Source organism: Microtus oregoni, unplaced genomic scaffold (genome assembly GCF_018167655.1).
Source record: "Microtus oregoni isolate MIOR12 unplaced genomic scaffold, Mior012 000013F_ref0000133, whole genome shotgun sequence".
In the NCBI taxonomy this organism is placed as follows: Eukaryota; Metazoa; Chordata; class Mammalia; order Rodentia; family Cricetidae; genus Microtus; species Microtus oregoni.
The window spans coordinates 43,378,858-43,404,517 of NW_024543072.1; the positions used below are offsets into that span (position 1 = coordinate 43,378,858).

General features: G+C 36.4%; 1 protein-coding gene across 1 annotated transcript in view; it reads left to right on the forward strand.

Annotated features, from left to right (window-relative positions):
• Positions 1-25,660, forward strand: part of Xpr1 (xenotropic and polytropic retrovirus receptor 1) — a 158,421-nt gene that overhangs the window by 71,192 nt on the left and 61,569 nt on the right. The window contains exons 3-4 of the mRNA XM_041662278.1: positions 11,330-11,431; positions 22,442-22,665. Of these exons, the coding sequence (XP_041518212.1) occupies positions 11,330-11,431; positions 22,442-22,665 (326 nt within the window). The remainder of the gene's footprint in view (positions 1-11,329; positions 11,432-22,441; positions 22,666-25,660) is intronic.

Here is a 25,660-nt window from a genome sequence, read left to right on the forward strand (position 1 = left end):
CCCCTTTTTGTTTCACCCCTCCACACTTTGGGGGGGGGGGGCGTTAGGAAATAGAATCTGGAAATAATAATCACATACATTGGTATTATAATTGATTAACTTTTAAGATTTTATATTTTTAAGTAAACATACATTAGAATTGAGCTTTTATTTCTTATAGTTTATGGATTTTAACATATGTGGAGTGATTGCTATTATTTCCACATCAAGACGCAGAAGTTCCTTTGTAGTCACACACAGTATACAATCCCATCAACCACTAAGATTTTTCATCTCTGTAGTTTTGTCCTTTTGAGAATAACATCTGAGTGGAAAAATACAATGTAGCTCTTTGCTTCTTTCACCTTTTGTACAGCTTTGTGCCTTTGAGGTTTGTGTGTGAGCTTATATCAGTAACTCATCTCTTTATTGTCAAAGTATCCTATTGTGAGCCATTTACCTGCTGAAGGATATTTGAGTTGTTCTCAAGTTTCCAGTGGTTGTAAATAAGGCCACTTTAGACATTCATTTGTTTATGTGAACTAATTTGATTTCCCTAGGTACTCAGGAATGGGATTATTTGGTCATATTTTAAGTATGTATTTAACCTTTTTTTGAGAGAAGTTCTCACTGCGTAACTGAAGCTGGCCCAGAACTCAGCTATTTACAAGCTGACTTTAAATTCAAGAACTACATCTGTCTCTCAGGTGTTGGAATTAAAGGTATTCTCATAAAGTGTTGTTACTGGAGATGTCCATAATCTGAGGAGAGTGTGTTTCTCTACTGATCAGTGAGCTGAATGTGTGTGCTCCCTCTGGTCTGCTGGTACGCACTAGTTCCAGGTATGGTGGGTCCGCGAATCGATGCTACTTCTCCTTCTCTTAGAGATTTCCGCGTGCTGAAGCAGTGGGGCTTACCTTTCCAGAGTAAAAGAATGATTTTTAAACATTTCAAGAAAAATATAGACAATATTCGGGGTATACATTGTTTTACATCTAGTTTCAGAAAAGTTCCCTTACAGTCCATCTGGGAATCACTGATGAAGAATTACAATTTGGAAGTATCTTTGATTTTGTTTTTTAAAACTCGTTTGCATAGGTTTGTCTTTTTCTAAAGAACTTACATTCTTTTGCTTTCTAGAAATCTTTTTTTTTTCATTCAAGGATCTAATTTATTTCCAGTTATAGAACATCAGGATGCTCAAGGAAATGTTCTGAGAGTTCACACGCCTTTACCTTTTTTTTTTTTTTTTTTTTAGAAATCTTATTAATGCTTCATATCTTATTATCTATTTTCTTACCCTGGTGCTTCCTAAATAATAAGCAAAAGATCTAATTTCTAATTTTACTATGTAAGAGCCAGTGAAGGTGAGAGGTTGCAGCCCTTCATACATAGCCTGCCCTTCTGTTTTGCATTTCATTCACTTGAGATTGGCAAAGCACAAGTAGGATTGAGTATCTTCTAATCTCAAATTCAGGGTAATCTTGATTGCAACAACTATGGTCTGTCTTAGGCCTTATCAAATAGAAATAAATGTTCACATCAATCTCCTAGAAAGAATCTGGAAGCCAGGGATTATATAGTCTTGTGCCTTTCGCATAAGTTGCCTGAATATAGGCAAGCCTTTATTTTGAAATTCTGTATGCACAAACTGATTTACTTGATGACAGAGACCCATGGATTCAAGGCTTATGTATATTTAGGTGTGTCAATAACATGTGTGTTCTTTCATTGTAAACAAGTTGAATGACCAAGTAAAATGACGCTTTACTGAAGGATAAATATGGTATCATACAGAATGGAAGGAACAAATTAATGTGAGCAGCAAGAAAGAAAAAAAACATCTCCATTTGGTGCTTCTAGTGGTGTGGTCCATGAAGCACCTTCAGAGAAAGCACATCAGGTTATCCACAGCAAAGCATATCTATACCTGTGTTTGAAGTCAAATGATTATTTGGAGTTTTAAACTAATGACTATTTATATGTAAATACTGTTTAATTTGGATAGTTTCGTTGTTTCACCAGCCAGCATGTCTGTAAGTCACCTTTATTGTTTAACCCTTTATTTCAGTGCTCAGTAAACTTTCAGGGTTTTTTTCTATATGTTTTGGCTCCTGAAAATTTCCCTTGCTCTTTCTTAGTTATACATTTAATGAGATGGAAGCTTATCTCAGGCTACTGAAACAAATGATCATGGACTCTCTAGCTTAAACAACATTCATTTATTTGTCATAGTTTTGGGGGCTGGAGGTCCAAGGTCAGGGTGCCGAAATGGTCAGGTTCTAGTGAAGTCTCTCTTCCTGGTTATGTCATCACATGGCATGTCCATGGTTTGTGCTAGCAGAGAGTGATCCTGATCTTCATTCTTTTTCTTGTATGAGTTTCACCTTTTTTATCTTATCTGAACCCTGTTAATTCTAAAGGCCCCACTTCTGAATAATATATTGGGGTTTAGAGCTTCAGCATTTGACTTTTTAGTGGGCAAAGCACCAGGTGTAGTGTATTATGAGTCTTTCTCAAGGTATTGAGTCCCTTTGTGATCCTGAAATGTCTCTTTGCCTTTTATTATTCATAATGACTGCTAAAAATGCTTCAGACTGTATTATTAGTCTGCCCTGGTCTCATTTCTCTTGCTTCTTCCTAGCTACATCCTTCAGCTTCTCCTTCATACCACACTTGCAGTGTCATTTCCTCTGCATGGCTTGCTTGAACTCTTAGCGGATTAGTGCCTGTTGGCATGTGTCCTCACAGCCTGTGCTTTCCTTTTTACTATTGCAAGGTTCTCCCGATTACTAACTTTAGTGTCTGTTTTCTCTCAAAGTACAGGGACTGAATTTGTTTTCTTGGTCAGCAGGTTAGTGTATTTTGGAGGGTTGCTTGTTGGTTCCCAACCGCCTGGCTAGCTTAGACCCAAAATAATCACACAGAAACTGTATTAATTAAATCACAGCTTGGTCCATTAGCTCTAGCTTCTTATTGGCTAACTCTTACATATTAATTAAACCCATTTCTATTAATCTGTATATCACTATGAGGTCATGGCCTACCAGCAAAGTTTCAGCACGTCTATCTCTGGCAGCGACTTTGTGGCGTCTCTCTGACTCTGCCTTCTTCCTTCTAGCATTCAATCCAGTTTTCTCTGCCTACTAAGTTCTGCCCTATCAACAGGCCAAGGCAGTTTCTTTATTCATTAACCAATAAAAGCAACACATAGACAGAAGGAGCTCCCACACCAGGCTAGTGCCTGGCACATAGTCAACATTTTTGGGGAGAGGAACGCCTGTTGTAATTATTTGTATGTACGAAGTTTCTCACAAGGATAAAATTTCTAAAATGGGATAGATGATCTTCTTCTACACTGTTCATAACGTGATGGCAATTTGATATTCATTATTCTTGCAAGTAATATATTTATCTTTCTAGTAACAGGATATCATATATCAAAGAATATATTAACTAGTTGGGACGAGGTTCTCCATTCCTTTAAATATGAAATTTATTTTCAAATCTTCAATGATGCCATTTTATGTTTAATACTTGTAAATATTTATGTTTTGATATAGTACATTCTAATAATTGTAGTGATATTTCAATGCAGGGCAATTTTTAATATTTAAAGCATGATAGTTAGAAAAGTTTTGCTATTTAAATTTTAATTCATATGAATATTTAATCCCCAGAAAATAATAGTGATGTGTTCAGTAAATGACTTAAACTTAAATTTTGTGATCTAAAAAATTGAAAATATAAGTTCAAGAAGAAAACATAGTAATATAAACAAACATATCAGCTCTTAAAGATCTTGTGCTTTGGTTTTATTTATTTGTTTGTTTGTTTTGAGACAGAGTTTCTCTATCAGCTGTGGCTGCCCTGATACTCTCTCTGTAAACCAGGCTGGCCTCCAACTCAGAGATTCACCTGCAAGGTGTGCACCATCAGCAGCCAGCAAAGAATTTTGTTTTCATGTGTTTGACGAATGCTTTTGTTTTTCATACATTCTTGCGTATTTAACCCAAAGCCTTAGGTTTGCTTGCCAAGCATTGTACTGCTGACCTGTGTCCCTAGTCCTTTATTTATGAATTTTAAAGTGAATAATAGTGAATTTTGGTAGTAGTGATGAAATGACTGTGGCATTTGAATTCCATTATGCCTTTTCTCAAAGTGTCGTTTTAATCACCATCTATCAGAAATTATATTGTTTTAACTACTTAAGTGTTTTAAAATCCTTTGTCTTAACTTCAAAATATGTAAGATAGTTATTCAGAATTATTTTAGGAATTATAAGAGCAAAACACTTCTGAAAGTCACTTGCTATCCAGGTCATTTTAACCTTGAATGATGTCCTATTTGAATTTATTTGTCAGTGTTTTCATGTTAGATTTCTTTGTTTAGCAGATATTAGGCAAATATTCATTGCCACAATTAATACTTTAGATTGTATTAGAGCTACTACAAATGAGATTAATTTCATCTGTTACATATTATAAATACAGTTCAAAGACTTTTTGGTCTGTATTCTGCCAAGATTATTTTAAAACCACATTTGGTTAAAACTTTGTGTGATAAAACCTCAAAGACAAACTTGGATCAGAGGCTCCTGTTTAGGACCACAGAAGCCAGGCTGAATTCAAAATCATTTTGTACAAATTAGCCATTTTAATTATGGAACACAAAATTTTTAGATAAGAGAGAATTTTTTAAATTGCTTATTCAAATGTCTTCTCTTTTAAAGAGAGAATGTAGAGGAACATCAAATTTATACAGGCAGTAGGCAGCAAAACCAGTCATGAAAACTATTGATTTTTACCTCTAAAGCAGCTCTTAGATTTCTCTTTTAATATGAAGCAGAGAAAGGACTTATTCAATGGGGATGCACTGAGAAAAGGAACAGATGAAGAGGTCCATTGACAACACACCCTGCGCTTCAGTCCCAGCCCACCAGATCCATCATCAGGATTGCTCTACCTCTTGTCCTCTCCCTCATCCATGTTACCATGGTCTCTTGTGTTTTCTGTCTGTGCCTAGTTAATCCCCTCTAGCCCTCATTTAGAAAGCATATCTGCTGATAACTGCCCTCTGCTTAGTATCCTCTGCAAGAACTCGCTGTCTCATAAAGAAGGCTCGTCTTCTTGGGTCCATACTGGCTAGGCCTTGCTTGCCCCTGTCTTTAATAGTCACCATTGTTCCCTTGTCCTCCTTATAAACTCCTGTCTCTCAGATTTACTTTATTCCTTCCTTTAGCATTTTTCTATATGTTGTTCTTCTGCTTGGACCATGACTGCTTCTTTAGTGAGTGACTGCGTAATCTTCATCTTCCCTCTCAAAGGAGACATCTCTAGAGACTCCCACATTTCTTTTCCATGTCCCTTTAGGCTTGACGTGGTCTCACTCCTGTGGTTTTTGTTAGCTTTATGCTTTATACTTTTATATTAATGTTTATACTTTTGTGCCATTATTTGATTGACATATTTTTTGTAGGTAGGCTGTAATCTCTGGGTGTGGAATTAATGAATTCTGCTCATCACTCTTGCTATTCCTGCCATATTGCTAGGTGCGTAGGAGGGACTTAGTATTGTTGAATGAATGACTCCCAGTCTATTCCCATTTTCACTACACCAGTGATTTCAGAGTAACATTTTTATCTTTGGAATCTTATTTGCAATATGCTTTTTATAATTTATCCTCCCATCTGTGGATATAGTGTAGTATCTGGGAAAAAATAGAATTTCAAGTTAGTTATTCCCATTTATAAATTTCGCACTCTTAAAAACTCCAACTGGTTTTCTCAAAAGCATGAAATCAGTTATACCAAATACTCCTATTTTTGATTTAGTCTCATGTTGAATTTTATTTTTTAAGTTTTCTCATAAGTAGGAGAAGCTAGGAAGTCATTGCCTGTAGAATACAATGAAACGTACAGAAAGGTAGTCATGGTGACATTCAAGTTAATGTCTCCAGAAGGAGTGTTCTCCAGAATACTGAGCCTGAAGATTTCTTCAGGATTACACTGTTATGTGTAACATTGGGAAACAATACCCTGAGTCCCCTTGTTAGTTTAGTAAAACTTCTTTGTTTTAAAGTAGAGATTTTCAGCCTGTACTTTAACATTTGGGGATATTATTTGGGAGGGGCAGGGACAGCGAAGGATTGCTGGGCATTTTGACAGTGTACTTGGTCTGTACCCATTAGATTTATAGTACCCTGTTAAGTGAGTTATGACAACCAAAACTTCTCTAGATACGTTCTAGAAGGCAGAATTTCCATCACTGAGAGTAAAAAAAAAAAAAAAAAAAAAAAAAAATCACAGTAGGTGGGAAGCAAGATGGCTCAGCAGGTAAAAATGCTCACTGCCAACCAACTCCTTCAAGTTGTCCTCACCAATTCCAGCTAGTCTAGGTAGCCAGCTTGCCCTAGGGATCCCCTTTTTCTGTCTCCTATGTGCTATGATAGTAAACACTTACTTACTTACCCAGCTTTTTCTTGGGCTTTGGGGATTCAAACTCCAGTCCACAGGCTTATGTAGCTTTGTCCATTGAGCCATTCATCATCAATTGTTGACTTTTTTGTTGTTTGTTTTTGAGAGAAAGTTTTTCTGTGTAGCCCTGGGTGTCCTGGAACTCAATCTGTAGACCAGGCTGGCCTCAAACTTGGAAATCTGCCTGCCTCTGCCTCCTGAATGCTGGGATTAAAGATGTGCTCTACAACTACCTAGCCAATTGTTGACTTTTAACTTTCATAAATCATTACAAAAATAAATTGTCCTCATATTAATATAATTTCAACATTTACATTTCAAATATAATATATGGACCACATTATATAAGATAATATATTTGACATAGGACTTATAAAAATAAAGGAGGCATAGTTCTAGCCTAGGTATCTCTCAAAGCTGGAAATTAGGAGTATTCTTTATAGAAGAATATCAAGATATTTGATGAAACACCAGAAATGAAATGGAATTAATAGAAGCTTTAAATTGGGTTTTGAGAGGCATGGTGTTGATCTGTCTAACCCAGATACAGCATTAGAGATTAAATGACCTTTTTGGTATAATTAAAATATTCCTGAGAGTGGTTGTAAAGCCCTTGATGGTGATTTCTGCTCAGTGGAAACTGTTTGCTTTGATTGATACTCTTAAGGAGCATGGCAGGCTGGGTGAGAAATTGTTCACAAATGTGAAGTAGGTATAAGACAGTTATAGAAATAACAAAATCAGACTATGTTTGCATAATTGACTGCTTAGTCCAGATCAAAGGGATCTCTACAGCAACAGTCTCTGAGTCATTCTTCATCAGCTCTCAAGTTTTTGTGCACTTCAGTTTTTTCCTGTTAATGCTAATCAACAGAAGATGTTGATGTGCCTTACCAAGATTTGCGCTTTTTCATGCTAGCTCTCTTTGCATTAAGTGTAGTCTTTTTGTGACTAATTATTGAGTTTAGGGTATGTTTGACTGTAGCTACCCTTTCTCTGTCCAGTCAGCCAGCTCTCAAGTAATGACATGAGACTTATTAATTATGTAAATTTGGCCTTAGCTTATGTTTGTCCCACTAGCTCTTATTACTTAAATTAACCCAGCCTCTGCCTGGGATCAAAGGCGTCAATTTAAAGATTTATTTTTGACTGGACTCAGAATTTGAAGTTCTCAGAGAAGACACAGCCAAAGTCTTTTGGCAGTCTGTTCTGGCATTTTTCTTTGTCATGCTTCATTCTCTTGGCCAAAAGTTTAGCTTATTCTGTAGCCTCTTCTTTATTTTCCTTAGTGCATTTTTTCTTCAGAGCAATACCTTAGATTTGAGTTTCAGGACATGTGAAGTAACAAGATGATGAATCATGGGGGCCTTGGTCTTGTACTCCATACCTTTTTTGTTTATGGACTTTCAGACAGCATATTGGAGGATATCATCTTTAGAGAGACTGAAAAGTTTTCAGATTCTTCAGGCTCTTTGGGGCTCCATCCACCAGAGCAGAGTAGTAACTGTCAGTCAAGGAATATCCTTCTCTCATTTTTTTAAAATGAGCACAACCAGGGCTCAGAGAAACCTTGTCTCAAACAACAACAAACAAACAAAAAACAAAAAAAAAACATTCAGATTGGCATCCGTAAATAGACTTGTGCTTCTCCCTTTCAATTCTCCTTGGTCTTTTACAAAAGTGCCCCTGACTCAACAACAGGCACGCTCTGCTGTGGGTCAAGAAACCCTATTTCCTGGGAACTGTGTTTTTTCCATTGATTTGGACTCCACAACCCTTTGTTCACCCGGAACATCAACAACTACTTCTGTGGCCATTCACTTTTTATAGACAGAACCAAGCTTGTGTTCATCGTTGAGTACAATGAGTTTCTGATGGTCAGTGGCTGGAGAGCAGATACTGAGCTTAATCTGGACACAACTGACCCCTTAGGATGTGCCACCAAAAAAACCATGTATACTTTTAAAAAAGAAAATGATTGCTATAGTATAACTACTGGGCTAATTTATTTTCTTTTTCCTTATTAAAATAATGATGTATGAAATCCATGAAAATACGTTATTTTTGTGTAGATTCCTTTAGAGCATGTTCCTGCATGTGGGATTGAGCATGCTGAACATTTTGATAACTACTGCCAAACTGTCTTCCTAGAAAGACTGCAGATTCACATAGATATCGACAGGGAGTAAGAGTGTTGATTTACCCTTATTGCCAAAATGATATCACTATTTTAAAATTGCTTCCAATCTGATGTTGAAATTTCATTTTATATTTTAGATCTTGAATTCATTTGAGATATTGAGCCTTCTTTCAGTTTCTTTTTTTGGCCAGTTATTATTTTTCTATGATTTGCTTTAATTGGCTCATTTTATTAAGAAGTTAAAAATCATTTAGTGATGGCTTATAAACATTTTCTGAGATAAATTTTGCTGGGATCTGGGAATCTGAACTCAAGTGCTCTTACATGATGAGCCGTTTCACCAGCCCCAAAATAAATTTTGAATATGATTTTTTTATTAAATACTGCACATATAAATTTTCCTATTGCCTGCTTCTCTATCAACTGTACTTAGGGCATTTCTTAAAGTGAGATACTTCATTTTGTAGACATGTTAACTATTTATTCATGGTCTCTGTATTTTGCATAGTGTTTAAGAGAGACTTCTTTGTATAATCCACTCCTTTATATGCAAGTTTATTTTGAGTTGTCCTCTCTGTTGTTTTCTAATCTTCTACCAGTAGTGTGCTTCTAGTAGTTCCTTTGTGTATCAGGTCTTTGAAATCTGACAGGACAAAAACACCATCTTTCATTAATTTCTGCACAGCTGCCCTTGCTGTTGTTACTTACGGTTTCTCCTTTTTACCCTCAGATATCACTCCCCTGTGTTGCTGTAACCCTACTGTATTCTGTTAAGATTTGTGACATTTGCGTTATATGTGAATAGAGATAACAGACTGCTAGTGTTTTAGATGAAATAGTCTTTGAAATAAGAAAGTAGATTGTTCACAGTTAATTCATATATGGATGTTTTTGTTTCCAAGTCTTTGGCAATATTTGATGTTGATGTTTTTGAATATGTAGCTTCTATATAAACCTTAATGTTTTATTTTATTTATTATTTAAATTATTAAAATAATTTAATTATTTTAAAGAATAGAAGCCATATTTAAACTAAATTGCTGGACTTTGCTACTTTGTCTTCTTATTGTTAATAGGGAAGCAAAGCGAATATAACCAAGCCTCTTTTTGCTTTTGGGGTTTCTTTCTTAACAATAGGGAATAAAATTAAAATGAAGAATGTAGGAAATTAATTTATTGTTCTTATTTTTAATTAGCTGGAGTTAGATACTATTCTAAGCACAGCTTCTGTTACCATGGAGTTTTCTTAACTCAGGGTCAGCTTCCTTAAAAGTGCTGGGGCCTGCTTTATGCTTTGAAAAAAAAAATAATTCTCAGTGACCTTGAGTAATAGCTGTAGCCTTTGTTATATCTTAATTGCTACTTTTACATGAGAAACATAAAGTCATCCCCATATTTCTGAAGAATCAATGAACACTCTGCATTGTATGCTTAGACTTGAAGCATATGAAATAGAATAGTGGGTACATAAAAATAAATTTTTACAAATAATAAATAGACAATATTAATTTTTTGCAATTATGTTATTCAAATTAAATGAATAGGTTTGATGACCTTTTTTAAAAGTTATTTAATTATACTTATTTATTTGTGGGGGGCACATTTGCTATCCTGTAGACAACTTGAAGGAGTCTGTTCTCTTTCCACTGTTTGTACTTCAGGAATTATCAGGCTTGATGGCCAGCACCTCCACTCGCTGAGCCAGCTCACTGTTCAAATTTGACAAGCTTTTAAAGACTATTTAAGCCGTTTGTCTCTCTTTACAGTATTTCTACTGCTATGAATTTGTGTGTGTATTATATTTCTTAGGGAACTGCCATTTTATTTATTCTTACACAGGTGGAATATTTAAGGGTTTCTGGGTTTGCACTTGGAGTCTAGGATCTGGGGGATGGAAAGGAGCCTATTTTTTTTTTCTATACATCTCAAGTTAAGTTACCCTAGATCCAGAAATAGAATGTTTCTATATTTTGGTTAAGATCTGGGAAGTGTCTAGGCAAATCTCACATGGTTCCTAGAGTCCCTGAAGTTACTTTTCTTCAGCATTTCTAGTATATTTAATAGTTGGTAGGTCTAGCACAATACTCACAGAGTAGATCTAGTCAACAGAAAGACATGCCATTGGTCCAGAAAGATCTTACAAGTCATATTAACACACAAAAGTGACCAAATGGACATTTCCAGAAGTCATCCCCCTCTGTCCTGAAGGTGTCAGTTGTTATCTACTCGTACAGGTGTCTTGTCAGTCACTACGTTACCTAGCAAGCCTCTAATTTACACCCACTGGTCCACACCACCTTCCCTGTCTATACAGCTAAAATAAAAATGAGGAAATGCTAACATAACATAAAACAGAATCTAACCTATTTTTTCTAGAAACATGCTGCAGTCTCATTTCTTTTATTTCTTTGTTGTATTTTTTTCTTCTCTGAAATATTTAATTTCCCTTTTCTTACATGAATTCTACTCAACTCAGCTGCCAGCACCTTGAAACTTCTTTGATTAATTGTCTACAGAATTTTCTCTGTGTTCTGAAGTCTTAGAGCATTTCTCTTCTCAACATGATAACTTGTATTATACTAGTAGTGTGTTTGGATTAGCCTCTTTCCACTGCCAGGCACTTACATACAGACGTCTACTGGCTTTTTGAAGACTAAGAAAGTAGTCCTATTTTTACCCTACTTTTCCCACTTGGCCTTCTGCCTTAAATTTGAAAATTTTTTCTTGCTTTTCAGTTACAGATGAGGATACAGTTAAGAGATATTTTGCCAAGTTTGAAGAGAAGTTTTTCCAAACCTGTGAAAAGGAACTTGCCAAAATCAACACATTTTATTCAGGTGAGTAGTCACAAAGAAAAAAAGACATTCTGCAATGCCCTTCGGACCTGATTGGTGTTGCTTGAGGCGGACTTCCCTTGTTTATGCTGCAGTAATGCAATTGGTACTTTATGTGGTCATTGCCTAGGTTCCCTTACACGTTATAAGACCTTCTGTTATATCTTTTATTTTATCTTTTATAAATTTTAATCCCCATTTTCATATTATCACTTAGGTTAATTTTATGCCCTTTCATTGGCTAGAACACTCATCTTCATCTCTCTAATGCATAGTCTTACAAGTGTCATCTGCAAGATGCTATTGGAGCTTGAAAAGAAAATATTAACTTTTTTTTTTTTTTTTTTTTTTTGGTTTTTTGAGACAGGGTTTCACTGTGGCTTTGGAGCCTGTCCTGGAACTAGCTCTGTAGACCAGGCTGGTCTCGAACTCACAGAGATCCGCCTGCCTCTGCCTCCCGAGTGCTGGGATTAAAGGCGTGTGCCACCATCGCCCGGCTAACTTTATATTTTTATATGCCTAACTTGTTTAAAGTGTATGTTTTAATGTACTTAACAGAGATTAGTAAAGCAATGTCCTTGTAATGGATTGCCTAGAGCATTGCCTTAAGCATCACAAATCCTGTGGAGCCTAGTTGAAAATTAGATAGTTTTGTGAGTACAGAATCAAAAGAGTGATTTAGATTCAGAGAGACTTCATCCAGACTTTGAATAAACGTTATATGTATTCCCTTGTACATTGCTGAATGTACCCCCTTTATGCTTGGAATCACCTACTAGATGGATTTCCCTCTTCTCTTGGCAAAGGTTTTGGAAATACCATAGTCTTAATAGTGACATAATCATTAAAAACAATCAAAACTACTAGTATGGGTTAGTCCGAGATGACTAGTTGCATGACTTTATTAGTTTCTTTTTCGAAGGATGATTTTTTTCTCTCCTAGCTTGTGTACAACTTTTGGAAGCATTTTATTCAGATATTTTCTCTGCAGCCCTCAGATAGGTCTGATTATTCTTGTATATGGCGCAGTGGGAGACTGAGAGAGGTAAGAAGCAGTATAAAGCAGATGCCAAAACCCTAAGAGGCTTGGTCTGACATTTAGATGCTGTTGTTTTCCAAAATCAGTACTGCTGTGTATCCTGCAAAGTGGATCTATGAACATCTGGTATCTTGTGGAGTTGGCCACTCCTGTGTATTTGCTACTGCTGATCTCTTGGTTGCTCACTGAGAATAAAGATGCTTACCTCCCAATGTAAAGTTTTAGATCAACTTTCTGTGTAATCCTGGTGACTTAATTGTCTTTGTGGACAGTCCATTTTTGGTTCCAATCTACTTTTTTCACAGTATCTCATGGCTGTACTTGCCCAGAATTGCTCTCCTCCAGATTAGTAAATTCCATAAAATTCTAGGACCATATTTCCCAGGCTTTAAGCTTTTTATACACCTTCTCTAACATCTGGATATATTCATACATACATACATACATACATATACATTTATTATTATTTTGTGTTTATGGGTTTTTTTTTTTTTTTTGCCTGCATGCATGTCTGTGTACCACGTGCATGCAGTACTGCAGGGACCAGAAGAGGGCATTAGATCCCCTGGGACTTGAGTTACAGATGGTCATGAGCCACCATGTGGTACTGGGGATTGAATCTTGGTCCTCGGAAAAAGCAAACGGGGCTCTTAACCACTGAGTCATTACTCTAGTCCCCTATTTATTCGTTTTGTTTATTTGTTTTATATCTTAGAGAGCTCAAATTCCTTCACATCTTCATTTTATTCCAGTCATGTCACACCCTGTATTGATGTCTTTTTATCAGTCATTTTAATCGTTTTGTCCCTGTACTTTCAATTCTTTTACCCTTATTGCTTTATATTGTGCTTGCCTAGCAAACTCAGTGCTTCTTGTACCTTAGTGCCAACATTCTGGACTGATTCACATAACAATAGAGTTATAGTAAAAAAAAATCTACTTTATGACTAAATATGCAAATGTACAGCTACCCACCTTGTTTTGTTTTGCTTTTTTTCTTCCCAGACAGGATTTCTCTGTGTAGCCCTGGCTGTCCTGGAACTTGCATTGTAGACCAGGCTGTCCTCGAACTCAGAGATACATATACCTGCCTCTACTGGGATTAAAGGTGTGTGCCACTACACCTGGCTAGATCTTCAGATCTTATGTGTGCTTATGCACCTATGAGTGTGAATACACAAATGTTTAAATCATTTAAGTGTTTTAAAACAAACAATATTTGTCTTCTTTTAATCTATTTTTTAAATACTTTTTCTGATTAATTTTTAAAATGTTGATTGTGTTTCACTAAATTTTGGGGGTTTTTTGTTTTTAAGACAAGGTGTCACTGTGCAGTTCTGACTGGCTTAGAACTTGCTATATAGAACTCACAGGATTGGGTTGTCTCTGCCTCCCAAGTGCTGGAATTAGAATTTACCCAACCCAAATTAGTTTTGAACATTGCTTTTGATCCATATTGGATTGCAGGATTCAGTTTGAAAAGTAATATCATGGAGTAGATCAATTTTCAAAAATCATTTTGGGTTGGCTGTTATTAAATTTTTTGAATGCTGTGAGATAATAACTTAAATATGTGTATTGACAGGGCCATTGGGGTACAAATTGATAGTCACTGACTTTGAGTTTTTGCCAGGTCTGGAAGGGGTGAGTAATATGATTGGACATGATTGGAAGACAAGAAATAGAATTTGGCACGTGTAGACAGTATCACTTTCCCCTCTAGTTAGCTGCTTTCTTATAAACTGCAGTCTTCAGGTACTCATGCCTGAGAGAAGCCATAAGTAACTAGTGAGTTACCTTCTGGGAAGGGTTAAGAGAAGCTCTATTTGGCCCAAACCAGCCTCTGATACCGTCCTCCTGACAGGGCTTTCCAGTATTGGGTATAGTTGTGTGCACCACCTATTTGAGCTTATTTATTAACTCACCTTCATCTACTAAGGTAGCACAGATTACTTAATACCTAAAAATGGTCAGTCTTTAAATGACTTATATTCTAGATCCAAACATTTTACTACCTCCCAATTTTTTATCTTTCTAATCATACCAAAATCCCAAAAATAAATAAAATAATTAAAGTGCTAATTCCATCAACTAATTACATTTTGAATTTTTAAAGTTTAGATTTTGTTTAATTTTTTCTTTTGGTTGTGTTGTTGTTGTTGTTGTTGTTGTTGTTGTTGTTAGTTTTTCAAGACAGGATTTCTCTATGTAGCCCTGGCCATTCTGGAACTACTCTGTAGACCAGGCTGGCCTCAAACTCAAAAGATTTGCCTGCTTCTGCCTCCTGAATGCTGGGATTAAGGGTGTGTGCCAGCACCACCTGAATGATTTTGTTTAATTTTATCATTTAAAAAAACTATTTAGGGCTGAGAGATGGCTCAGAGGTTAAGAGCACTGACTGTTCTTCCAGAGGTCTTGAGTTCAATTCCCAGCAACCACATGATGGCTCATAACCATCTGTAATGAGATCTGGTGCCCTCTTCTGGTCTGCAGGGATGCAGGCAGATGCTGTATACACAATTAATAGATAAATTTAAAAAAAATAAAATAAAAACCCTTTTTCATAAAAAAACAAAAAAACTATTTAACCTTCCTACACCAACAAACACTTGCTTATAAAGTAGATTAATTCCCGGGCCTCTTAGGATTGTGCTTGTTAAGAGTAAGAAGCTGGGCTTTTGGGAACATGTTCCCCATGCTGGATTACCTCACACAGCAGGGGTAAAGCAGGGGAAGGAGCTTGGTCCTGCCTAAACTTGATGTGCCATGTTTGGTTAACACCCATGGGAGGCCTGACCCTTTCTAAATGAAAATAGAGGAGAAGTGGATGGTGAGGGGGTCATATGGGAGGCTGGGGGTGGGGGCAGGAGAAGAAGAGGAAGGGGAGACTGGTCAGTTGAGAAAATAAATGAAAAAAATTTTTCCTTTAAAAAAAAAAGAGTAAGAAGCTGTTTTCAGTTGAAAACCTGATATAAATTACTTTTCTTACTTTTTTCTATCTGTTTTGTTTAATTTTAAAAGAACAGTTGTTTATATTTATAGAAAAATGTTTTTACAATTGAAAGACCATGGGGAAAGAAGGAACTTTTAAAAATGAGGGGCCCCAATTTCCAAGATGAACATAAATGTAAACAACCTCAATAAAATACTTGCAAGCCATATTCGATAGTACATTTTAAAAAATCATATGTGATTGAGTTAGTTTTATTACAGGAATGCAAGAATTTCAACATATGCAAGTCAATAAGTGAAATATAGCATATAAATAGAATCACATGATCATTTTGATAGATGTAGAAAAATTCCTTTGATGATATTCCATATCCATCCGTTCATTATAAAAAGCCTGAATAAAACAATCTAGTAATAGAAGGACCATACCTTGACATAATGAAGGCAGAATATGACAGACTTTTTCATAACCCATATAATAAATAGGGACAAATTGAGAGCATTTCCTCTAAAATGAGATGTGGCATTTACTCTTGTCACTCTTATTCAGTGTAGTGCTTAGAATCTTAGCCAGGCCTTTAAGGCAAGAGAAAAGAAATGGGATGCAAAGAGAAAAGGAAGAAGTCAAATTGCCCTTGTTTCCAGATGATACAGTCCTACACTGGAAAGATTTTAAAGACTCTATGAGAAGCAATATAATCAACCTGCTAAGTGTCTGAGTAGTCCCATTGGGTAGCGGGGCATATCTGAGGGTCAAGAATGGTCTCTACCTGGTGAATAGCTGCCTTGCCTAGAGTGCAATTTAATACTTGCATTACCAGGTGTGCAGGTGCATACCAGGTGCTAGGGACTGTATTGATTTGCTCCAGTGAAGCTACCTTATCCAGAAGAGCAGCTGCTATGGGAGAGAATACTTGCTTAAGTTAACAATAAGATCTATATTTCCCAAGAGTCATCCAACTCTGTACAAAGTAAAGCTAACGCTATGTTAAGTGATAGTTTGTATAGGCATCACCATCCATTTGTCTTTCAACTGTCTGCTGACACCTTTAAAGTTTTATTGTGATACTAGGAAGTTATAGGAATTTAGGCTTAGCTCCCTGTACCACACTGTTCTTACTTCTGGATTACAATCAGTACGGAAATCCTACTTGCAGCCTAAAGTCTATTCCAGTTACCCATTTTAGAACTGAGAAAGTTGTCATAGGATGAGTCAGTAAACCAACTTTCTACTGTGAGCCAAACCTGGACGAGCACTTGATGGTTTGAACGTCTACGGTTAGTGTGATTGTTAAGTTGCAGTAGTGTTTGAAGATTCTGGAAATTTGTCAGTGCGTTGTTATTGTAGACATAATTTTAAGATAGCCTTCAAGCACACAATGCCTGCTAGAAGAGAGTTTTTTCAGGAATAATTAAGGTTTCAAATAAATTGCTTTTAAGTAATGGTACTTACCCCAGGTTAGCCCAACCTGGCTAGGTGAATCCTTAAAAGTGACTTAAGTTAACCCTGCATACAAAGTAGAGAAGGACTTGAAGTGAGAGTTTCTCTGTTGGTAACTTTGACATTCAGTAGAGACTTTAGTCTTACAACTTCAAACAACTCAATTCAGCTACATCCCAGTAAGTATGACAGAGGATCCCAAACTCTAGATGGTCCTGAGAACTGTACTGGCAAGGAACCCAGCTACATCATGCTTGGTTTGTTTATGCCATTAAGTTTGTGCTGGTTTGTTATATAGTAATAGGAAACCAATATAAAAGCTGGTGCCTGAGAATTTTAGAAATGTCTGGAAGTTTCCTTTTCCACAAACCACAGTCACCCTAGAAGATGGCCACTGGGCCCTTTGAAGAAGGGTTGGGGAAAGACTTAACAATATATTCCTGTGGAAGTGGCAAGAGAGAGAGCAGCCTGCTGTGTTTCAGTAAGGAGTCTCATTGTTGTGAATTGCCTCTAGGTCTGGAAACAAGATATCAGTTGACTAAACTCAACTGTCTGCCACTAGACTGTGCAGACTTTACAGTGATAAATAAGGCAGTACTCTAATAGTTGGCCCATTTGTTTCATTCCTAAGACAAACCTTGATCGATTAACCTTAGCTAAAAATCCTGTGGGCTAAACTGTTCTGGTTCATGACTCACTTAGTTGCCTTTTATGACAAGCACACCCATTTTGTTTTGGGGGTTAAATGCTACCATCTGGCCTTTCTCTTCAGGGTCCTTTTGTTGCCACTGAAATCAGTGAGCCCAAATGGCTTCATCTCATATGACTGGGCCTATTCTGCAGTGAACAGCAGACTCAGAGCTCTTCAAAGAGGCAGGTGCTTTCCTCAGTGACTTACTCCCTACCTGCCCTAGTGAAGGGGGTTTCTGGGCCTCCCGGGAGAGAGTGGAGTTGGTTTTAGAGATGGGGAGCGTGATCTCAAGATATATATAAAAAATAAATTATTAAACATAAAATGAAAGTCAGGTGGTTAAGGATAGAGATGAATCCAATAGAAATAACTTCTGAGAAAGAGAATTGTGTAAATTATGAAAGAAGCAGCAGTGCCAACGAATATAAAAGTCATAATACTACACTTCAGTGTGTATGACAGTCTCCACAACAGAGAAGCTTAGAACTCTGAAAAAAATGAGTCACCAGATAACTCCTTCTTCCTGCTATTGTCTAATCATTGTTTACTGAGCGCTAGCTGTGCCCGTGGCATTTTTATGCTGCACTTAAACTTTACAAGTACTTTTTAGGAGAGTTGTGTCTTTTTTTTTTTCACCTATGAAAGGCTTACAAAAGTTGAAAAATAAACTCAACTAAAATCATAGGAGTTAATAACAAATATTTGAACATAAATCTGCTTAATTCCATATACTAAAGTGTGATTGTGGAATGTAAGATACAGTTATTTTAATATGTAATTAACCCTTCATACCAATGGAATCTGCATCTGTGAATTCAACCAGTATATTTAGAAAAAGAAAGCAGGAGCACAAAATGCATAGCTCAGCAGTAGAGTACTTGACTAGTATGTATGAGACTCTAGGTTCCATCCTTACCATGGCAAATAGTGTGTGTGTGTGTAGACCTACTTTTAGCATAGCTCCCACCTTGATTTTGTTCCTAGGAAAAATTGTGTCTATACTGAACATGTTCTTATGCTTTTTCATCTCTTCTCTAAACAATGCACTTCCACAACTGTTTATATTGTATTAATATTATAAGTCAGGGCTTAAATTTTTTCCGTTCATGACACCTTTTTACCCCAATTCTTACTTGAGTTAGAGTATCTAAAATTGGATTATAGATCACATATTTACTGGTAAAAATAATAATTATACTTTGTTTCATTTCACCATTTATTAAGGATAAATACAAATTTGCATACTAGTGAGATGGATGTGCTTATTTATTTTTATATAACTAATTGAATCTTTGCTGATTTGATATTGTAGGAAACAATAGGAAAATTTTTTAGAGCTGATCAATAGTTTATGATTGTCTTTAATGGCAATTTATAATGACTTTATAATTGTCAATAATGAGAATGCTTGTTTCTCATTAAATGTGTAATAAAAATGGAAGCAGTTTTTATAAGGCTTATTTCAGAAATTGTTAGAATTTTTTTTAATCTCAAACCAAAATTATTTGATGATATTTTAAAATTATGAAATCTGCCAACTTGGTCTACAGAACAAGCTCTAGGAAGCCAGAACTGCACACAGAGACCCTGTTTAATAAACAAATATTTTTCTCTCTTTCTCTCAAAAAAAAAAAGGAAAACAAACAAACAAACAAACAAAAAAGCCAGTAAGACAAAAATAACAAAACAAAAGGCCTAGGAGAAAATCTGTCCTGAGTTGGCCAACTGCTTCTTTCTGTGCATGGGGCTTGACTTGGAGTGTGGCTAATGTATCTACCTAGTGACACTGCCTGGGAGAAAACTCATTTTCCCTTTCCCAGCAAGCATCAATTGAAATAGCTTCTTGGTTAGGGGTGGGCTTTGTATAAGTTTCTCCTTCAATTTGTAGAGTATCATAGTTTTTTTTTTTATAATCAAAGATAAGAATTTTTGAAACTGTCTCCAGACATTTCAGATAATCAGTTATAACTCTTATATTTAAATCTTTGAGAAAGTTATTTTTGGTTAAACATTTTAAGATATTTACTGTAAATGCTTCTAAAGAATGAATTTTAACGCTAATCTTCCATTTGTTAACTATTTAGTTAAAATTCCAATGAAGGGTTTAAAAATGACTTGAGGCACCGCTTTTAATGAAGTTACTGATTTTTCTGATATCATAAAACATATCATCTCATTGGCGCTCTGATGGGGGCTGTGAGTGCCTGTAGGCCCATATTTCTATATGGTGTGGTAGCCAGGCGCTAAAGCTATAGGCCCGATCTGAGATGGTCACGTAGCCCTGCAGACAGGCTGTCTCTGCCTAACAAAGGGTCATGATGTTGTTGCTCCTTTCTTTGTAATTTAGAGGATGCCTTATAGAGATGCTGATTCAAGCCTATGTGACAGCTAGCATACACAGCAGACAGGTAGATGCGGATCTGACAAAACGCCATTCACCTGGTGACCTAGAGGACAGGTCTAGTGTATTTTCCCGCTCAGTTTATGTGTTGGTATAAAAGTTGTTTGGATAATAAACATGGGGAGATCTTGAGGAGAGAAGAAGCCTGAGATGCTCTTCCATGATGACCGTGTAAGCTGTGTCTGCTTATTCCTTGTGGCTCCGTACCAGTCCGGTTATCTATGTTGGGGCCCACGGGCTCTAACAAGTGTCTTCCTGTGAAACACCGAGTAAAAGTGATATGTTTTCCACCAGTTTTTTTTATCTTTTTTGCTACAAATTCAACTTCTCTCACACAGTGTTGCTCCAGCACCATCTATAGACACTAGTACCATATTTTCACTGGAGAAAGCTCCATTTGTGAGGAGTTTAGCTCTCTGGTGACACTCCCCTTCCTGATGGGTGGTGAAAGAATAGTCTCTCACACATACTTCCTTCATAAACCTACTTACATAAAGAAATAGATGTTTCATCTAGCTGAATTGCAAACTTTGGGCTGTTTATATGTTTATAATAAACTGCTTTCATTAGTCATTACAAATTATAGAAGTTTGTTTAGAAACAGCTTGATTTGATAAAGGAATGTAATTAATTTCATACCTATCTTTTTTTTCCCCTGTGAACTACTCTGCCACCCCTACCCCACAAGAGGGTTTTTCTGTGTAACCTGGCTGTCCTGGAACTCCTGTAGATCAGACTGACCTCAGACTCATAGAGATCCACCTGCCTCTGCCTCCGGAATGCTGGGATTAAAGGTGTGAGCCACCACTGTCGAACTAAAACTATTCATTTTTAATAACAGCAGGTAACACAAGATCTCCTTTCATGTAATACTTTTTAGGTTTCGGAATTAAATAAGAAATTTCAAACAAGGAAACACTTTTTTAATTTACAACAAATCTTTCAAAACATTATTTTTGTTTATTTGAAGATTTGTTAAAAGTATTCAAATAATGCTGCTATAAACGTAGTTTAGCACTTCCTTGTGGTATGACTGAGCATCCTTTGGGATCGTGGAACCAGTCCTTAGTGTACTGAGGTACAACTATATATGTATAACAGAAACACATGTATTCACTAACAGTCTAGTTTTTAACACATATCTTATTAGTTTTAGTCTGTTTGGAGTACCTGCTTTAGAGAAATGTTGAGGTACAATGGGAAATATGGCAATCAGAGCTTTGATTCTACTTCTGTTTGTGTATGAAGTTGTAAACACAGGAACATTTCTTTAAACATTTTGTAAAATTACATTTATTTAGTGTTTGCTTGTATGCTTCATTGTGTTTGTGGAGGCCAGATTACAATTTGGGGGACTTAGTTCTTTCTTCCCACAATGTGGGTCTTAGGGATTGGACTCAGGCTGTCAGACTTTTGCAGCAAGTCCCTCTGGCCCTTTTGCTGGGTCTTCAGAAATATATCTTATATAGAGCTCTTTTAAAATAAGATACATAAAAGAAAACTTATTTTAATTTATTTATTTATATACTGGGGTTAAATCCTAGGGCTTCATGCATGCAGGGAAGCACTTTAATAACTGGACTATATCCCTAGCCCCAATGTTTACTATTTTATAATAATGTAATTTTAAGTATAGTCACGATATTGTAAAATCATCACTATCTAATTCCAGAACATTCTTGTCATTCCTCAAAGGGATACTGCTTCTTATTCCTGCTAGCAGTCACTCTACCTTCTCTTTCCCTGGCTATTGCCAGCTGCTAATTCCCTATTTTGGACAGTTCATCTAAGTGGAGTTATATCATACTTGGGGGGTGGGGTTGTCTGCCACCTTTAAGGTGTATCCACGTTGTAGTGTAAATTGATACTTACTCTTCTGTATGGCTGATACTCCATTTTGTATGTGTTTGTATATCCACACACTACCTTTTGTTTATCCACTCATTACTTGATAGATATTTGGCTGGTATAAGAACTTGTTTATATTGTATGCAAGGTTTTCTGTGGAAGCCTTATGTTCAGTTCTCTTACATATATACCTAGCATGGGTGTTGCTGATCATATGGTAAATTCTGTGTTTGTTTTCCAAATTCATAATATTTGTACTGTTTTATGTTTTCACTCTTAGTGACTGCACATTTCTTTAATCTATGAAAATAGATGCAGTAACAGTTTTGCAGGGAGTAAAGTATGAGGTAGAATGTACAGATGTTGTGCCAAAATGTTTTCTCCCATCTGGTTCTACATATCATGTGTAATATTTTTCCTAGAAATTCTAGGGAAGAAAAATAGTATAATCAAAAAAATTAGAATTCAGTAAAAACAAAAACAATTCAAAATTGAGAGCACTTGTCACTTCTTTTTTATATAAGATTAGAAGATGAGTATACTTTATTTTATTTTTAGATTTTTAAAAAGCTTTTATATGTTTGGGTGTTTTGTTCACATGTATATCTTTAACCTGATTGGACAATGCCCTTTCCTTACAGAGAAGCTGGCAGAGGCTCAGCGCAGGTTTGCTACACTTCAGAATGAGCTTCAGTCTTCACTGGATGCACAGAAAGAAAGCATTGGTGTCACTACATTGCGACAACGCAGAAAGCCAGTCTTCCACCTGTCCCATGAGGAGCGTGTCCAACATAGGAATATTAAAGACCTTAAGTTGGCCTTCAGCGAGTTCTACCTCAGCCTCATTCTGCTGCAGAACTATCAGGTGCTTAGATTACCCTAGGGAGTGGCATTTTAAAGTAAACTCCAGTAAGTGGAATTACCTTGATCTACACAGAGTCCCCCAAAGGTGACATCGTCTTTATTCTTGGGGTTCTTGTTCGAGTAGATGTCTTTGTTGCCCAAAAACCATGCATTAGAAGGATTAAAACTATTAGCAAAGCTAATAGTTTTTAAGATACACACACACACACACACACACACACACACACACACACTTTTGTAGGGCGGAGGAGATAGCAGTGCGAGCACCAGAGTTCAAGTTCCCAGAGCCCACGTTAAAGCCAGGCAGGCATGGCAGCCACCTGTAATTTACACATACAGGAAGGAGACAGGAATTCCCAGAGAATATGGCTAGCCAGACTAGCAGAAGCGGAGAGCTCTTGACTCAGCAAGACAGCCTGCCTCAGTAATATAAAGAGGGGATAGCAAGTGAGAAAAATACCACCAATTTCAAGTCTCCACACACATATACACTTAGTTAAAAAAACAATTCATATGCTATTTATGGGTACCTTTGGCTCAGAGAATAGCAGTTTGCCTACTATTTGAAGGAAGCTCTTATAGTGGTGAATAAAAATAAATGTCTATCAAAATGTTGGCTGTGTAGTCTTTATATTCCTAATGCATTGCTAAAGTTCAGAAAAGCATTGGATCTTTCTGAGGCAGACATTAAGAAAAGAAAAGCAACTGCACAGCTAACATTTTTGCAAGTTTGCGATAATAAAACAAAAGAGCTGAACATTTTAGCTTGCTACCAAAAGAATCCCAGTTTTGTAAGCAGAGACTGTTCTTTTTGTTTCCCGCCCGCCCTGACCCAAATAATCACACAAAAACTATATTAATTACAACATTATTTGGCCTATTAGCTCAGGCTTCTTACTGACTAACTCTTATATTTTAAATTAGCCTATTTCTATTAATCTGTGTATCACCACAAGGCTATGGCTTACTGGGTAAGGTTCTGTTCTGGCATCTTTCTCCTTCTGCAGCTACATGGCATCTCTTAGACTCCACCTACTCTCTTTATATCTCCTCCAGCCAGGCTATATTCTGCCCTGCTATAGGCTGAAGCAGCTTTTTATTAACCAATGGTAATAAAATATATTCATAGCATACAAAGGGGAATCCCACATCACAATTTTATTATTCACAGAATACAGTATAACCATATCAAAAATAAAGAACTTAGATCATGCTAGATATGTGTAAAGGTTACATATATAGGCTGTTATAGCACTCAATAGTTTTTACACCCAGTATGAAAAATGCGAACATCCATTAGCCCTATATTAGGGTATTCATTTATTTGTAATTTGTTATAAGTTTGTTTATATAATTGTTATGAAAGATAATAAACAGGTTATGTTCAATAATAAACATTTACATCTCTGGTCTGATGTACTACTTTGCATTTTATTCTCTAATATAACTTAAAATGAATGATTAGCACCTTGCAGGATGATAGAACATCTAAAAAGTAAAAGTTATGCAAGAAAAGTTTTACCTGTAGTGACTGGTGATACAGCTCAGTTTGTAGAGTGCTTGCCAGCAGGCATGAAAACCTGGGTTGTATCTGCATAAAACTGGGTGTGGAGGCACATGCCTCTAATTCTGGCTGCTAGGCAGATGGAGACAAAGGAATCTAAAGTTCAAGATCATCCTCACGTACACGAAGTTGAAAGCAGCTTGTGTAAACTTTAAGACTCTGTCTCAAAATAATAAATAAAAAGGTTTTTCCTGAAGTGTTGCAATTTTAAAATGCAAAGTACTAGAAATCCCTTCAATTATTACTAAGTATGCTTTTCCCATCGCTTTCATTTTTTTTGATAATTTAGTAGTTTGTCATTCAAAGAAGAACCCAGTTGAGAAATAATTCAGCAGAAAAGTAATAACATAAGAGAAATAAATGATAAGTCCTTTGTTTCTTTTATATACCCCAGGCTGATTTGACATCCTCCTACCTTAGCCTCCTAAGTGCCAGGATCATTATCTACATACCTAGGACCCTTTTTTGACATTTTCCCCAAAGCTTTATAATTTGATTCTTTTTTTTTGGAAATTCATATTAGTAACTAAATATTTAAAAGAAACAAAATGCTTTCCCTCAGATTTTAAAGTATTAACCTTGTGGGTTGGAGAAAGAATTCAGTTGTTAAGAGCACTTGCTGCTCTTTTAGGGAACCTGAGTTTATTTCCCAGTAGCCCTGTCACTATGATCACAACTGTCGGTTGTTGTTGTCCTCTTCTGGCCTCCATGGGCACCTGTCTGTGTGTGATATTTACACAGACATATATATAAAAAATAAAAATAAATCTTAAAAATGTAATAGAAAATATCCATATTTCCAGCTTATTTTGTGTTGTTAAAAAAAAAAAAGAACAAAAATGCTGCTTTGGATGCCCTGGAACTGGAGTTACAGACAGTTGTAAACTAGGAATCCAACCTAGGTCCCAGGTCTTCTGCAAGAACAAGGCTCTTAACTGCTCAGCCATCTCTCCAGCCTCAATAGTGTTTCTAAAAGTTCTGTTGTGGAGCTGCAAGGATTACCGGACTTCAGATTCCTAGCATCCAAGTAAAAGGGCCAGTTTTGACTGCTCTGGCCTATAATCCCAGGACTGGGGAGAAAGGCAAGAGGATATCTAGGGTCAGTCTGGCCAAATTTGGTGAGCTCCAGGTGAAAGACCCTGTCTGAAGAAAGTAAGAAAGGGTGGAGAGCTATAGAATATGATGCTCAAGGTCACCTCTGCATCCACACACATGCATGAACACACACACACACACACACACACACACACACTCACACCTGTTTCTAAGTTGAGCTGTCTACTGTACCCAAGAAGATTCATAATCATCCATTATGGTATGAGGAATAGATTCCAACAAGTGAGCAAGAAACCTTATCAGCAAATACAGACAGCCTCTGGTTGGTAGATCTCATCTAGACTTGCAAATCTGTGTTTTCCTGCCTTTCAGATGA